Source organism: Cebus imitator, unplaced genomic scaffold (assembly GCF_001604975.1).
Source record: "Cebus imitator isolate Cc_AM_T3 unplaced genomic scaffold, Cebus_imitator-1.0 Scaffold212, whole genome shotgun sequence".
NCBI lineage: Eukaryota > Metazoa > Chordata > Mammalia > Primates > Cebidae > Cebus > Cebus imitator.
Window position 1 is genome coordinate 2,815,717 of NW_016107527.1, and position 17,130 is coordinate 2,832,846.

At 39.5% G+C, this 17,130-nt stretch overlaps 1 protein-coding gene across 2 annotated transcripts in view; it reads left to right on the forward strand.

The window, feature by feature from the left end:
• Nucleotides 1-17,130, forward strand: part of MRPL42 (mitochondrial ribosomal protein L42) — a 47,908-nt gene that overhangs the window by 3,220 nt on the left and 27,558 nt on the right. For both annotated transcript variants that reach the window (XM_017548633.2, XM_017548634.2), the window contains exons 3-4: nucleotides 13,525-13,588; nucleotides 16,055-16,139. In XM_017548633.2, the coding sequence (XP_017404122.1) occupies nucleotides 13,525-13,588; nucleotides 16,055-16,139 (149 nt within the window). The remainder of the gene's footprint in view (nucleotides 1-13,524; nucleotides 13,589-16,054; nucleotides 16,140-17,130) is intronic.

The window sequence follows — 17,130 nt, forward strand, 5'->3', positions numbered from 1 at the left end:
AGGAGAATTGCCTGAACCCAGGAGGCGGAGGTTGCGGTGAGCCGAGATCGCGCCACTCCATTCCAGCCTGGGCCAACAAGAGCGAAACTCCGTCTTCAAAAAAAAAAAAAAAAAAGAATATTAAAGTCTTTTTTCTCAGCTAGCTGTGCTTTCTTTTTCCTTTTCCTGTCTGTAAACTATTCTCCCATTTCTAAAGTAGACATGTAGAGAAGGCTATAGTAGGCTTGCCTTTTTATGTTTAACTATGTGAGCCAACTTTTTATTTTTATGTTTTATTTTAGATTCAGAAGGTACATATGCAGATTTGTTATGTGGATATATTATATATACTGAGGTTTGGGCTTCAACTGAACACATGACCCAAATAGTGAACATAGTACCCAATAGGAAGTTTTTCAGCCCTTCCCTCCATCCCTCCCTTTTTGAGTCCCAAGTGTCATATTATTCCCATCTTTGTGTCCATATATACTCAATGTTTACCTCCTACTTACGAGTAAGAACATGTAGTATTTGGCTGTTTTTGCATTAAGTCACTTAGGATAATAGCCTCCAGCTGCAACTATGTAGCTGCAAAGGACATGGTTTCATTTGTTTTAGTGTCTGTGTAATAATCCATATATATTATTACATATGTACATAATATATATACATATACATAATAATACATATATTATTACATATATTATTACATAATCCATACATATGTACCACATATTCTTTATCTAGTCCACATTGATGGGCCTGTTTCCATGTTTTCACTATTGTGAATAGTGCTCTGGTAGACATGCAAGTGCAGCTGACTTCTGGTAAACCACAAATTATATTTCTTTGGATATATACACAATAGTGGGATTGCTGACTTCTTTAACACATCTCTGCTTGACCTTTGTCTCCTCCTTCTTATTTCATATTTACTACCATTTGTAATTGAAAATTTGTTTATTGAATTAAGGAGAAAAGAGCTATTGGAAGAAGAGAATAAAAAGTAAAGTAATAAATAGGCAATTTGTTGTGCTTGAGGCGAGGAAAAATATTTTACTCAGTAAACATCTTTGTTGAATAGAATGCTCAGAAGTTTGCCGGATCCTACTCTTTTTTATTTTATTTTAATTTATTTTATTTTATTCTATTTTTTGAGACAGCATCTTGCTCAGTTGTCCAGGCTGGAGTGCAGAGGCGTGATTGTGGCTCACTGCAACCTCTCCCTTCCCGGTTCGAATGATTTTCCTGCCTCAGCCTTCCAAGTAGCTGGGATTACAGGCACCTGCCACCATGCCTGGTTAATATTTGTATTTTTAGTAGAGGTGGAGTTTTCACCATGTTGGCTAGGCTGGTCTCGAACTCCCAACCTCAAATGATCTGCCTGCCTTGGCCTCCCAAAGTGCTGGGATTACAGGCCTGAGCCAATGCACCTGGCCTGATTTTTGTATTTTTAGTAGAGAAGGTGTTTCACCATGTTGACAGACAGGCCTCAAACTCCTGAACTCAAGTGATCCGCCTGCCTCAGCCTCCCAGAGTGCTGGGATTGTAGGCTTAAGTCACCATGTCCAGCCACCAAACCCTGCTCTTATAGGAAGCTTTCCATCCCTGCCTCCTCGCTTGTCCCCCTCTCCCCTTTTTTAGGGCACTAAATATAATAACATTTATTACATTATATTCAAAGTAAAATCAGTTTAGAATTCAGCAAATGGAGCAGGAGAGTGCTAAGAGACTTTAGATATGAACTAAAATAAGTCACAAAAAACTGCAGTCAGCTTTTGACTATCTAGGAGCATTTTTGTTGTTGAGAATCGGGAGAAAGACCCCTACTTCTTAGCCTCCTCTTTGCCTTGCAGGAACCCAGCTCCTAGGCTAATGAAGTCAGATCCAATAAGTTTTTACATAGCCTATGCTTTGAAACAGTTAGTCCTCACACAGGTCCATTGGAAAACCAATTTAAAGTGTCCCTGGATGATTGAAAATTGTTTATGTATCTTTTTTCCCACTGGATTTCCCACTAAGCTTGCACTGTATTTAATTCATTTTTGTATCCTCTCATTCATGATAGGAGATACATCAGTGTTTGTTGAAGTGATCTGAATGGATTAGAGTTACTCTCAAAATAGCTAGTTAACTAAGAATTAGGTTACCCTAGAAAATCATTCCATTATCAGTCATCCTGATACTCAGTGACCTAACTTCTTACATCCTAAAAGTCCCTTATTTTTCAAAGTTCCTATTATGACTATTATTCAAAGTAAGGGGCTGGGCAGGGTGGCTCATACCTGTAATACCAGCACTTTGGGAGACTGAGGCAGGCTCAAAAGTTTGAGACCAGACTGGGAGACATGATGAAACTCCATTTCTACAAAAATTAGCTGGACAAGGTAGTGTGCACCTGTGGTCCCAGGAGGGACCCAACCAACTCAGGAGGCTGAGGTAGGGAGATTCCTTGAGCCCAGGAGTCCGAGGCTGTGATTGTGCCACTGGACTCCAGCCTGGGCGACAGAGCGAGACACTGTCTCAAGAAGAAAAAACTAAAATTAAAGAAAGTTTTATTGCTATTATTATTGATATTTAGTAAAAAAGGGAAGGACATTAAGATTGGAGGCAAAGCAAAATTATAATTAAGGAAGAAAGTTTGATGAGCAAAAATAAAAAGACTTCCCTATATTCTAGAAGGAATATTTAAAAATTTCCCAAATAGCCTGGGAATGTAGAATACTTTACAGTTTTTGAAAGCTTGTTAAACCATTTGATCCTTATAACAGCTTTGATGTTGGTGACCCAGGTAGCATTATCCTCTTTATGAAGGTAAAGAACCTTGAATTCTCTGGCCCTCATAAATTTACCGAAGGTCACATTATTTGGTAAATGAGAACTGTGACAAAAATCTGGATCTCTCCACCTTACTTGGTCCAGTATGCTTTGAACTGTACCTCCTTTTCTGTAGCAAGGTAAAATACTGAGCGTTTGAAGGTGGGACAACTTTTAGCTTTCATAGCTCTTATCAAAATGCAATTAAACATATATATGTAACAAGAATAACCCATAAATTACAGAAATGATTGTTAATTGAAATTCCTTTGGCACATTGAGTTGCTTTGGCTTGATTGGTGTTAACTTTGACATTGGTCCTAATTTATAGCTTCTGCTACTTCTATATCTAGAATTACTTCTGTTGGTAAAATGTCAGGTAATGAGTTTTTCTTTTCTTTTCTTTTTGTTTTTGAGATGAGGTCTCACTCTGTTGCCCAGGCTGGAGTGCAGTGGCACAGTCTTGGCTCACTGCAGTCTTGGCCTCCTTGGGCTCAGGTGATCGTCCTTTCCCAGTCTCCCTAGTAAGCGAGACAGATGTGCACCACCATGTCTGGTTATGTATTTACTTTTTTTTGAGTTGGAGTTTCACTCTTGTTTCCCAAGCTGGAGTGCAGTGGTGTACTCTCGGCTCGCTGCAACCTCCACCTCCCAAGTTTAACTGATCCTCCTGCCTCAGCCTCCCAAGTAGCTGGAATTACAAGCATGTACCACCATGCCCAGCTAATTTTTTTTTTTTTTGAGACGGAGTCTCACTCTGTCACCAGGCTGGAGTACAATGGCATGATCTTGGCTCACTGCAACCTCCGCCTCCTGGGTTCAAGCAATTCCCTGCCTCAGCCTCCCAAGTAGCTGGGACTACAGGTGCGTACCACCATGCCACCTAATTTTTCTATTTTTAGTAGAGACAGGATTTCACCATGTTGGTCAGGCTAGTCTTAATCTCCTGACCTCAGGTGATCCACCTGCCTTGGTTTCCCAAAGTGCTGGAATTACAGGCATGAGCTGCTACGCCTGGCCTATTTTTTGTATTTCTTTGTAGAGATGGGTTTTGTCATGTTGCCTAGGCTGGTCTTGAACTTCTGGGCTCAAGTATCCACCTGCCTCAGCCTCCCATAGTCCTGGTATTACAGGTGTGAGCCACTGTGCTCAGTCTTATGAATTTTTCAAGTATCAGTTATGCAGAAACATTTGAGAGACAGTTTGGCAATCACTTTTTAATGCGTAGGCACTATAGGGGACACAGTAATGAAGAAAGTACAGTTCCTGACCTTAAGGAATTCATTTAGACTTGTAGGTGAAACAGACATCTAGCAAAATTAGGAATGTCCAGAATGTGAGGCAGAATGTAATAAGGGTGTCATGAGGGCACAAACAAATATCTGTGTAAACACAGAGCAGAAATTTTACCGAGTTTCTTGTTAGCTAAAATATTGTTGTGTTGAGTTTTCTTTTCTGTATATTTCAGAACACTTAATTCTGCCTCCCAGTCATGTTTCTTTCAGTGAAAATGTGTATAATCTAGCTGGTTTTTATTCAGAGATACAAACTTGTATTTTCTTAATTTATATTTTTTACTATTAATTTTTTTTTAATAGAGATGGATTCTCACTATATGGCCCAACTATCTTGCCCAGGCTGGTCTTGAACTTCTGGGTCAACCAATCCTTCTGCCTCAGCTGTGCTAAGTGCTGAGAGATTACAGGAGTGAGCCACCGCCCCCCCCATCAATTTTAATTTTTTTTTAACTTTAAAAAATTTTTTGATTTTATTTTATATATTTATATATATATATATATATATATATATATATATATAATTTATTGCACTTTAGGTTCTGGGGTACATATGAAGAACTTGCAGGATTGTACATACATGGCAATGTGCTTTGCTGCCTCCATCCCCATCACTATACCTGACATTTCTCCTCATGTTATCCCTCCCCAACTCCCTAACCCCCACTGTCCCTCCCCTAGTCCCGCCCAACAGACCTCAGTGTGTGATGCCCCCCTCCCTGTGTCCATGTGTTCTCATTGTTCAACACCTGCCTATGAGTGAGAACATGCGGTATTAGATTTTTTGTTCTTGTGTCAGTTTGCTGAGAATGATGGTTTCCAGGTTCACCCATTTCCCAACAAAGGACACAAACTTATCATTTTTTATGGCTGCATAGTATTCCATGGTGTATATGTGTCACACCTTCCCTGTCCAGTCTATCATCGATGGGCATTTGGGTTTGTTCCAAGTCTTTGCTATTGTAAACTGTGCTGCAATGAACATACGTGTGCATGTGTCTTTATAATAGAATGATTTATAATCCTTTGGATATATACCCAGTAATGAGATTACTGGGTCAAATGGAATTTCTATTTCAAGGTCCTTGAGGAATCGCCACACTGTCTTCCACAATGGTTGAACTAATTTACACTTCCACCAACAGTGTAAAAATGTTCCTGTTTCTCCACATCCTCTCCAGCATCTGTTGTCTCCAGATTTTTTTAGTGATTGCCATTCTAACTGGCGTGAGATTGGTATCTCAATGTAGTTTTGATTTGCATTTTTCTAATGACCAGTGATGATGAGCATTTTTTCATATGTTTGTTGGCCTCATACATGTCTTCTTTGAAAATTGTCTGTCCATATCCTTCTCCCGCTTTTGAATGGGTTTCCTTGTTTTTTTTTTTTTTTCTTGTAAATCTGTTTTAGTTCTTTGTAGATTCTGGATATAAGTCTTTTGTCAGATGGGTAGATTGCAAAAATTTTTTCCCATTCTGTTGGTTGCCAGTTCACTCTAATGATTGTTTCTTTTGCTGTGCAGAAGCTCTGGAGTTTAATTAAATCCCATTTGTCTATTTTGGCTTTTGTTGCCAATGCTTTTGGTGTTTTGGTCATCAAGTCCTTGCCTATGCCTATATTCTGAATGGTTTTGCCTAGGTTTTTCTTCTAGGGTTTTTATGTTGTTATGTCTTATGTTTAAGTCTTTAATCCATCTGGAATTAATTTTAGTGTAAGGTGTCAGGGAGGGGTCCAGTCTCTGCTTTCTGCACATGGCTAGCCAGTTTTCCCAACACCATTTATTAAATAGGGAATCCTTTCCCCATTGCTTGTTTTTGTCAGGTTGGTCAAAGATCAGATGGTTGTAGATATGTGGTGTTGCCTCTGAGGCCTCTGTTCTGTTCCATTGGTCTATATCTCTGTTTTGGTGCCAGTACCATGCTGTTTTGATTACTGTAGCCTTGTAGTATAGTTTGAAGTCAGGTAGCATGATGCCTCCAGCTTTGTTCTTTTTGCTTAGAATTGACTTGGCTATGCGGTCTCTCTTTTGGTTCCATATGAAATTTAAGGTGGTTTTTTCCAGTTCTGTGAAGAGGGTCCTATGTAGCTTGATGGAGATAGCATTGAATCTATAAATTACTTTGGGCAATATGGTCATTTTCACAATATAGATTCTTCCTAACCATGAGCATGGAATGTTTTTCCAACTGTTTGTGTCCTCTCTTATTTCCTTGAGAAGTGGTTTGTAGTTCTTCTTGAAGAGATCGTTTACATCCTTTGTTAGTTGTATTCCTAGGTATTTTATTCTCTTTGTAGCAATTGTGAATGGCAGTTCATTCTTGATTTGGCTGTCTTTAAGTCTGTTACTGGTGTATAGGAATGCTTGTGATTGATTTTGTATCCTGAGACTTCGCTGAAGTTGCTTATCAGTTTGAGGAGATTTTGCGCTAAGATGATGGGGTCTTGTAAATATACAATCATGTCGTCTGCAAATAGAGACAATTTGACTTCCTCCTTTCCTAATCTAATACCTTTATTTCTTTTTCTTGCCTGATTGCTCTGGCTAGAACTTCCAATACTATATTGAATAGGAATGATGAGAGAGGGCATCCTTTTCTAGTGCCAGATTTCAAAGGGAATGCTTCCAGTTTTTGCTCATTCAGTATGATATTGGCTGTGAGTTTGTCATAAATAGTTTTTATTATTTTGAGATACATTCCATCGATACCTAGTTTATTGAGAGTTTTTAGCATAAAGGCTGTTGAATTTTATTAAAGGCCTTCTCTGCATCTATTATGGAGATAATCATGTGGTTTTTGTCTTTGGTTCTGTTTATGTGGTGAATTACATTTATAGACTTGCGAATGTTGAAACAGCCTTGCATCCCCGGGATAAAACCTACTTGATTGTGATGGATAAGCATTTTGATATGCTGTTGCAATTGGTTTGCCAGTATTTTACTGAACATTTTTGCATCTGTATTCCTCATGGATATTGGCCTGAAGTTTTCTTTTCTTGTTGAGTCTCTGCTGGGTTTTAGTATCAGGATGATGTTGGTTTCATAAAATGATTTGGGAAGGATTCCCTCTTTTTGGATTGTTTGGAATAGTTTCAGAAGAGTGGTTCCAGCTCTTCTTTGTATGTCTGGTAGAATTCGGCTGTGAACCCATCTGTACCTGGGCTTTTTTTGGTTGGTAGGCTATTAATTGCTGCCTAAACTTCAGCCCTTGTTATTGGTCTATTCAGGGTTTCAACTTCTTCCTGGTTTAGGCTTGGGAGGTTGCACGTGTCCAGGAATTTATCCATTTCTTCCAGGTCTACTGGTTTATGTGCATAGAGTTGTTTGTAGTAATCTCTGATGGTTGGTTGTATTTCTGTGGAATCTGTGGTGATATCCCCTTTATAGTTTTTTATTACATCTATTTGATTATTCTCTCTTTTCTTTTTTATTAATCTGGCTAGTGGTCTGTCTATTTTGTTGATCTTTTCAAAAAAGTAGCTCCTGGATTTATTGATATTTTTTTTTGAAGGTTTTTTTGTGTGTATCTGTCTCTTTAAGTTCTGCTCTGATTTTAGTTATTTCTTGTCTTCTGCTAGCTTTTGAGTTTTTTTGATCTTGCTCCTCTAGCTCTTTCAATTTTGATAATAGGGTGTTGATTTTAGATCTTTCCTTGCTTTTCATGTAGGCATTTATTGCTATAAATTTTCCTCTAGACACTGCTTTAAATGTGTCCCAGAGATTATGGTACATTGTGTCTTCATTCTTGTTGGTTTCGAAGAACATCTTTATTTCTGCCTTCATTTCATTGTTTATACAATCAAAATTCAAGAGCCAGTTGTTCAGTTTCCACGAAGTTGTGCGGTTCTGAGTTAGTTTCTTAATTCTGAGTTCTAATTTGATTGCACTGTGGTCCGAGAGACTGTTTGTTATGATTTCTGTTCTTTTGCATTTGCTGAGAAGTGATTTACTTCCAATTATGTATCAGTCTTAGAGCAGTTGTGATGTGGTGCTGAGGAGAATGCATATTCTGTGGATTTGGGGTGAAGAGTTCTGTAAATGTCTATTAGGTTTGCTTGGTCCAGGTCTGAGTTCAAGTCTTGGGTATCCTTGTTAATTTTCTGTCTCGTTGATCTAATAATGCCAGTGGAGTGTTAAAGTCTCCCACTATTATTGTATGGGAGTCTAAGTCTCTTTGTAGATCATTGAGAACTTGCTTTATGTACCTGGGTGCTCCTGTATTGGGTGCCTGTATATTTAGGATCATTAGCTCTTCTTGTTGCATTGATCCTTTTACCATTATGTAATGCCCTTCTTTGTCTCTTTTGATCTTTGCTGGTTTAAAGTCTATTTTATCAGAGACTAGGATTGCAACTCCTGCTTTTTTTTGCTCTCCATTTGCTTGGTAAATCTTCTTCCATCCCTTTATTTTGAGTCTGTGTGTATCCTTGCAAGTGAGTTGGGTTTCCTGGATATAGCACACTGATAGGTTTTGACTCTTTATCCAATTTGCCAGTCTGTGTCTTTTGATTGGAGCATTTAGCCCATTTACATTTAAGGTTAATATTGTTATATGTGAATTTGATCCTGCCATTTTGATGCAAGCTGGTTGTTTTGCTCACTAGTTGATGCAGTTTCTTCATTGTGTCGATGCTCTTTACCATTGGGTACTTTTTTGGAGTGGCTGGTACTGGTTGTTCCTTTCTGTGTTTAGTGCTTCTTTCAGGAGATCTTGTAAAGCAGGGCTGGTGGTGATAAATCTCTCAGCAATTGCTTGTTTGTAAAGGATTTTATTTCTCCTTTGCTTATGAAGCTTAGTTTAGCTGGATATGAAATTCTAGGTTAAAGTTCTTTTCTTTAAGGATGTTGAATATTGGCCCCCACTCTCTTCTGGCTTGTAGGCTTTCTGCCGAGAGATCCACTGTGAGTCTGATGGGCTTCCCTTTGTGGGTAACCCAACCTTTCTCTCTGGCTACCTTTAGTATTTTTTCCTTCATTTCAACCCTGGTGAATCTGACGATTATGTGCTTTAGGGTTGCTCTTCTTGAGGAATATCTTTGTGGTGTTCTCTGTGTTTCCTGGACTTGAATATTGGCCTGCCTTGGTAGGTTGGGGAAGTTCTCCTGGATAACACCCTGAAGAGTGTTTTCCAGCTTGGATTCATTCTCTCTGTCACATTCAGGTATGCCTATCAAATGTACATTAGGTCTTTTCACATAATCCCATATTTCTTGGAGGCTTTGTTCGTTTGTTTTTAGTCTTTTTTTCTCTATCTTGCCTTCTCGTTTTATTTCATTGAGTTGATCTTCAATCTCCGAAATCCTTTTTTCTGCTTGGTCGATTCGGCTGTTGAAACTTGTGTATGCTTCACAAAGTTCTCGTGTTGTGTTTTTCAGCTCTGTCAATTCATTTATATTCCTCTCTAAGCTGTTTATTCTCATTAGCATTTCATCAAACCTTTATTCAAGGCTCATAGTTTCTTTGCATTGAGTTAGAACATGTTCTTTTAGCTCAGAGAAGTTTCTGATTTCCCACCTTCTGAAGCCTGTTTCTGTCAATTCATCAGACTCATTCTCCATCCAGCCTTGTTCCCTTGCTGGTGAGGAGTTGTGATCCCTTGGAGGAGGAGAGACGTTCTGGTTTTGGGTATTTTCATCCTTTTTGCGCTGGTATCTTCCCATCTTTATGGATTTATCTACCTGTGGTCTTTGTAGTTCGTGACTTTCAGATGGGGTCTCAGAGTGGACGTCCTGTTTATTGATGATGAAGTTATTTCTTTCTGTTTCTTAGTTTTCCTTCTAACAGTCAGGCCCCTCTGCTGTAGGACTGTTGAGGTCCACTGCAGGCCCTGCTTGCTTGGGGATCACCTGCAGCGGCTGCAGAACAGTAAGGGTTGTTGCCAGTTTCTTCTTCTGTTATCTTTGTCCCAGAAGGACACCCACCAGATGTCAGTCTGAGCTCTCCTTTATGAGGTGTCTCTTTGGATATATGGGGTTCAGGGAGCTGCTTGAGGAGACAGCCTGTCCCTTATAGGAGCTCAGGTGCTGAACTGTGAGCTCTGTTTTTCCATTGAGAGCTGCTGGGCAAGTACATTTAAGTCTGCTGCGGCAGAACTCATAACCGCCTTTTTTTCTAGGTGCTCCGTACTGGGAAGGTGGGGCTTTATTTATAAGTTCCTGATGGGCGGCTGCCTTTTTTCAGAGATGCCGTGCCCAGCGAGGAGCTAGCCTAGTCACAGTCTGCCAGCAGAGGCATTGCTGAGCTGCCGTGGGCTTTGCCTAGCTGCCGTGTGAACTTCCTTGCAGTTTTGTTTATAGAGATATAGTTAGAATTGCCTCAGTAATGGCAGACTGTCTCTGTAATGGCAGACTGCCTTGGTAATGGTGGACTGCCTTGGTAATGGCTGATGCCCTTTCCCCCACAGAGCTGGACCATCCTGGGTCCAGCTGTGCTTGCTGTGAAACTCTCAGTCCAGAGCGTTTCAGATTGCTGGTCTTTGTGGGGTGGGACTGGCCGAGCCACATCACCTGGCACCTGTTTCAGCCCCCTTTTTTTCCGTCGAACAGGTGACTCTGTCTCCCAGGCATTGCAGTCACCAGTTGAAATGGCGCCTAGATTTGTGTGAGTTTTTGTGTGGAGACCCGCTGCGCTGGTTGAAATAGCCTTGCTGGAAACTCGTGGCACTTTTCCACCCAGGAATCCTCTGGTCTGTGGGCAGTAAAAATTTGTTTGGAAATGCGGTGATCACTCACCCTCTGCATTTTCGCTGGGAACTGCAATCCAGACCTGTTCCTATTTGTCCATCTTGGATCCTCCCTACTAATTTTAACTTTTTTAGAAATAGGGTCTTGCTGTGTTGTCCAGGCTAGAATGCAGTGGCACAATCATAATTCACTGCACCCTCAATCTCCTAGGTTCAAGTGATCCTTCAGCTTCAGACCCTTGAGTAGCTGGGATTATAGGTGCATGCCACCATGCCCAGCTAATTTTTCAAAATGTTTTTTAAAGGTAATATCTCACTGTGATGCCCAGGCTGGTCTCAGACTCCTGGCTTCAAACAGTGTTGGCCTCCCAAAGTGTTGAGATTGCAGGCATGAGTCACCATGCAAAGCCTTGCAAACTTCTTTTAATATTAACCTAATCTAGGCATAATTAGGAAAGTCCTCAATGATGTCAAACAAGAAAATAAAATATGGCAAAAAAAAAAAAAAAAGAAAGAAAATAAAATATGGCTGGGCGAGGTAGCTCGCACTGGTAATCCTAGCACTTTGGGAGGCCACAGCAGGCTGATCACCTGGAGGAGTTCAAGACCAGCCTGGCCAATATGGTGAAACCCCATCTCTACTAAAAATACAAAAATTAGCTGGAAGTGGTGGTGGGCACCTGTAATCCCAGCTACTCAAGGAGCTGAGGTAGGAGAATCACTTAAACCTGGGAAGCGAAGATTGCAGTGATCTGGGATCGTGCCACTGCACTCCAGCCTGGGTAACAGAGCAAGGGTGTCTCAAAAAATAAAAAAATAGTATACATGATTTGTCTCTAATTCGTCTTACTGAATGTTCCTGTGTATATGAGCACACATAATTGAGAATCTTTTTCAGAGCTAAAATTAAGTTTTGAATTCTTTGTATTTTATTTTACATCAGTAGAATTTTGGGCCTCTCATTTTGCCAAATAGCCTTTTTTTAATGATAATTATGGATTTAATAGCAGCTTAACCTCTTTAGGGTAAAAAAAAATAATGAATTTAGTTAAGGGACTTTTTATACCTCGGGGTAAGAATTTATATTTAGAGCATATGTATATGCAATCCTTGGGGAGAGGAGTTGTGTACAAAGATGGAAAACACAGACACATGTAAATAACAAATGCAAAACAAAAATAAGGACTACAAAGAAGGTATAGCAATGTCATATGAAGCACTGATTGTGGGACATGTAAAATAGACAACTCTTTCTTCTGTGATGGAACTTGGGGGCAGGAATTTTATGGAAGAAGAGCGTTTGACTGTTTTTTTTTTTGGAGATGAAGTCTCACCCTGTCGCCCAGGCTGGAGTGCAGTGGCACGATCTTGGCTCACTGTGACTTCCGCCTCCCGGGTTCAAGCAGTTCTCCTGTCTCAACCTCCCGAGTAGCTGGGATTACAGGTATGCACCACCACGCCCAGCTAATGTTTTGTATTTTTGGTAGAGGGGAATTTCACCATGTTGTCCGGGCTGGTCTGAAATTCCTGGATCTCAGGTGATCCACTGCCTTGACCTCCCAAAGTGTTGTTATTACAGGCGTGAGCCACTGCACCTGTGAGTATTTGACTTTTAAGGATGAAGGGTATTTGAACAAAATGAGAGTGGAACAAGTCCCATATCACAGGAACAAGAGGCTCTGTTGGGAGTTTGATTCTTGGTATTAACCAAGATGCATTCAAAACTTGCTTTTAACTATACTGAACTTCTTTAAAATTTTTTCTTTATATTAAAAGAATATCCTTTTTTTGAACATAGGCGAACCTTTCACAAGCTTTTACAAAAGCAGTTATGGCTTTTGATTTTCGAGATATTCTTAGAAAAATATGCTTTGAAATGTAAGCATTTTGATTAAGAAAAGTTAATTTTGAACAAATTATTTCATATTTAATCACTTCACCATCCCCTCCCTTATAAACTATGCACCTTGGAATACCCAAATACTATATTTTTATTTATTTATTGTTTTGAGACAGAGTTTTACTCTTGTTGCTTAGGCTGTGACATCATATCATGGCATGATCTTGACTCACTGCAACCTCCACCTTCCAGGTTCAAGCGATTTTTCTGCCTCAGCGTCCCGAGTAGCTGACCACACCTGGCTAATTTTGTATTTTTAGTAGAGATGAGGTTTCACCATGTTGGTCAGGCTGGTCTCAAACTCCTGACCTCAGGTGATCTGCCTGCCTTGGCCTCCCAAAATGTTGGGATTATAGGTGTGAGCCACTGTGCCTGGCCCCAAATAAATTCTTTTGGAAAGGCTGGAGTACCCAAACACTTTTATTTTTTTTTCTTGAGTCCTTGCATCTGTTACTCCGTCTGCTGGAAACATTGTTTTCATCTCTTACCAATTCTCACTTATTTTCTCATTCTTCAGAGCACCTTAGACGTCATCTCTACTGAAAAGGCCTTCCTGAACCTGCACAGTTTGTTTCGTAGCCTTTCTGTGTGACCCATCTTTACCAAAGTTTGCCTATCCTAGCAGTGCTTATCTTCTGTGTGTAATTGTTTATTTGTCTGTCTCACAAACAGATGATACCCTCTTGAGGGTAGGGACTGAGTATTGTTTATTGTTGAATCCCTAGCCCCTAGCACAGTCCTGTTTCATAGTAAACAGTAAATGTTGCTTGCATGAGTGAAATTAGCTTTAAATTTATGGAGAAAATATGTTCAAATTAACTAAATCTGTTTTACTGTTTGGGATTTTTGCAGACGGAGCTTTATATTGTGTTTGTCATAAATCTACATATTCTCCTCTACCAGATGACTATAATTGGTATGTATTAAAATTCAATTGAAAAAATAATAGTCTTATCTATATCTGAAATGATTTAATTTTATTTCTTGTTTTGATGTCTTCTGCTTTCTTTTCTCATTATTCTTTCCTTAATTTTGTCTTTAAAAATTATTTTAATGATTTTATTTACCCAGTGTCTGTGCTTATAAACATTTTAAATAAAAATCATTATCATTGTGTTTCATTGAATACTTAATTTGTTGTAAGACAGACATACTGTTTAGAACTGCTCTCTTTTCTTCCTGAAGCATGCTTTAGCTTTTTGGAAAAGTTAATTAGTTTTTATAGGGTTCATATTTATTAGCTTAAGCCATTATTTATCTTTTCTTTTGTTTGATATTGAATAATCTTAAATTATACATATTTAATTTAACCACTGTTTGTTTAGTAATTACTCAATTCAGTCACTATAAGAACTAGGAATAACATATAACATTGTCTTTTTTTTCTCTGCAGCAGAGTCCAATGTGCAGAAACTGCAGCATTTTATTAAGCTATGTTGTTTTTATCACAAATTATAATAAAAATATTTTCTTCTCTCTTGACACTAGTTTTATTTTTATTTTGTTTTCGAGATGGAGTCTTGTTCTGTCACGCAGGCTGGAGTGCAGTGGTTTGATCATGACTCACTGCAACCTCTGCCTCCCATGTTCAGGTGATTTTCCTGCATCAGCCTGCTGAGTAGCTGGGACTACAGGCGCATGCCACCATGCCTGGCTCATTTTTGTATTTTTAGTACAGTTGGGGTTTTGACATGTTAGCCAGGCTGGTCTCAAACTCCTGACCTCAGATAATCTGCCCACCTGGGCCTCCCAAAGTGCTGGAATTACAGGCATGACGTACTGCACTCAGCCTTTTATTTTTATTTTTGAGACAGGATCTCACTTTGTCACCCAGGCTGGAATGCATTGGCGCAATCTCAGCTCACTGCAGCCTCAACTTCTAAGGTTAAAGTAATCCTTCTACCTCAGTCCCCCAAGTAACTGGGACTAAAGGCATGTGCCACCATATCCGGCTAATTCTGTATTTTTCGTAGAGACGGGGTTTTGCCATGTTGCGCAGGTCTTAAACTCCTGAGCTCAAGCAATCTGCCTCCCTCGGCCTCCCAACGTGCAAAGATTACAGATGTGAGCCATCATGGTTGGCTTTTTATTTTTATTTTGGAGACAGGGTCTCACTTTGTTGCCCAGACTGGAGTGCAGTGGCACTATGTCAGCTCACTGCAGCCTCAACCTCCCAGATTCAAGCCATCCTGCTTCAGCACCCCCCTCCCCGCCTCCGCTAGTACCTGGGACTACAGGTATGTGCCACCACACCTGATTAATTTTTTGTATTTTTGTAGAGACAGGATTTCGCCATGTTGCCCAGGTTGGCCCCAAACTCCTGAGCTCAAGTGATCCTCCTGCCTTGACGTCCCAAAGTGTAGGGATTACAGGTGTGAGCTATGGTGCCTGGCCTTGACACTAATTTTTTTTTTTTTTTTTTGAAGACATGGGGTTTCTCCATGTTTCAGGCTGGAGATCACTCCTGACCTCAGGTGATCCGCCTGCCTCAGCCTCCCAAAGTGCTGGAATTACAGGCGTGAGCCACGGTGCCCAGCCGACACTAGTGTTAATTGTACATCTAGTGAGTACTATGATAGTGATGAAATTGGAGTAGATAACGTTTTTTAACCTGGAAAGATTGAGTCACATTAGTGTTTTGCATTATATAAAACTATCTTTTCATGAAGAAATCATTTGACAGATTAAATGTTCATTGTATCCATGTTATGGTATTCAGTCTTGAAACCATGGTGAAACAATCTAATGCCTATTCTTTGTTAGCTACAAATGTATTTTGTTGTGGTATTTAAGCTGACATATTCTATGGGATGGTCTTCAGTTGTCTCCTATGTTATGGGTACCAGGTTTGCCAATCCAGTGATGTAGTATCTTCTCTTTAGCAATTTGTGGTTAATTAATTTTAGCTTTTATTTTTTTTTTTTGAGACGGAGTCTTGTTCTGTTGTCCAGGCTAGAGTGCAATGGTGTGATCTTGACTCACTGCAGCCTGCGCCTCCTGGGTTCAAGCAGTCCTCCTGCCTCGGACTCCTGAGTAGCTGGGACTACACATGTGTACTACCACACCTGGCTATTTGTATTTTTAGTAGAGATGGGGTTTCACCAAGCTGGTCTTGAACTCCTGACCTCAAGCAATCTACCCACCTTGCCCTTACAAAGTGCTGGGATTACAGGCCTGAGCCACCACGCCAGGCCCAGAATGATTATTCTTAAACCTAAAATTAGACAGGGCACTAATTTTAGCTTTAAGCTCGAGTGCCCACTGCACTCCACCCTGGGTGACATAGCGAGACTCCATCTCAAAAAATAAATAAATAAATAAAAAAGAATAATCATTTTGCCTTGCATACAGGATAACTTTATTCTAAAACATTCTTTTTTAGTAAAGTAGAGCTTGCCCTGACTTCTGATGGCAGGACAATAGTATGCTACCACCCTTCTGTGGACATTCCATATGAACACACAAAAGTATGTATGAGAAACTTTCTTGTAGTTTTTAATTTGCTGTCAGAAATGTTTATACTTTTTTATAGTATCCAAAGAGAAGTGAGTTGTCTGATTTTCTTTGGTTTAGATTTACTTTTGGCTTTTTAATTTTACTATTTTGATTTTTCTCTTACTTATTTTTCATCTGCTTTCTTTACAGTCTTTTTTCCAGAATACAAAATGAACCATTTAAATACAATTATGGCATCAGTTTTCTGGTCTAAAAAATTTGGTAGATTTTTGGTTAAGGATTAAATACATCTAGTATAAAATTATAAAATGCATTGTCCCATACTACCTCATATTATAATCTAGACAATTGTGAAAAAGTTGTATTTTAGAGTGCCGTTTTGTAACTTTTTTACTGTTGATGGTTCTGAAAATCTTTTTAAGGTTTGTTGAATTTCTTTTTATTTATTTATTTATTTATTTTTAATGGGCCAACAAGAGGGTATATAGTCTGAATGGCATAGGTAGGTTTCTTTTCCCTTTTTTTTTTTCTTTTTTTTCCCCCGAGTCGGAGTCTTGCTCCATCACCCAGGCTGGAGTACAGTGGCATGATCTCAGCTCACTGCATCCTCCGCCTTCCAGGTTCAAGCAGTTCTTCTGCCTCACACTCCCCAAGTAGCTGGGATTACAGGCGCCTACCACCACACCCGGCTAATATTTGTATTTTTAGTACGGACGGTGTTTCATCATATTGGCCGAGCTGGTTTCAAACTCCTGACCTTGTGATCCACCTACCTTAACCTCCTAAAGTGCTCAGACAGGTGTAAGCCATCGCACCCCACCCCCTATTTTTTTTTAAGCCAAGTACTAGATAGAAGAGGATTTTGTATTGTTTTTAATATAATTTATTTTTAGTTTGACCCAAGTCTTTTTATTTTTTTATATTTGAAATGCTTTCTCCTATTTCTTTAAGCCTCCTTCTACTAGGAAATGTTTGAATTGCTCTTTTTTTTTTTTTTTTTTT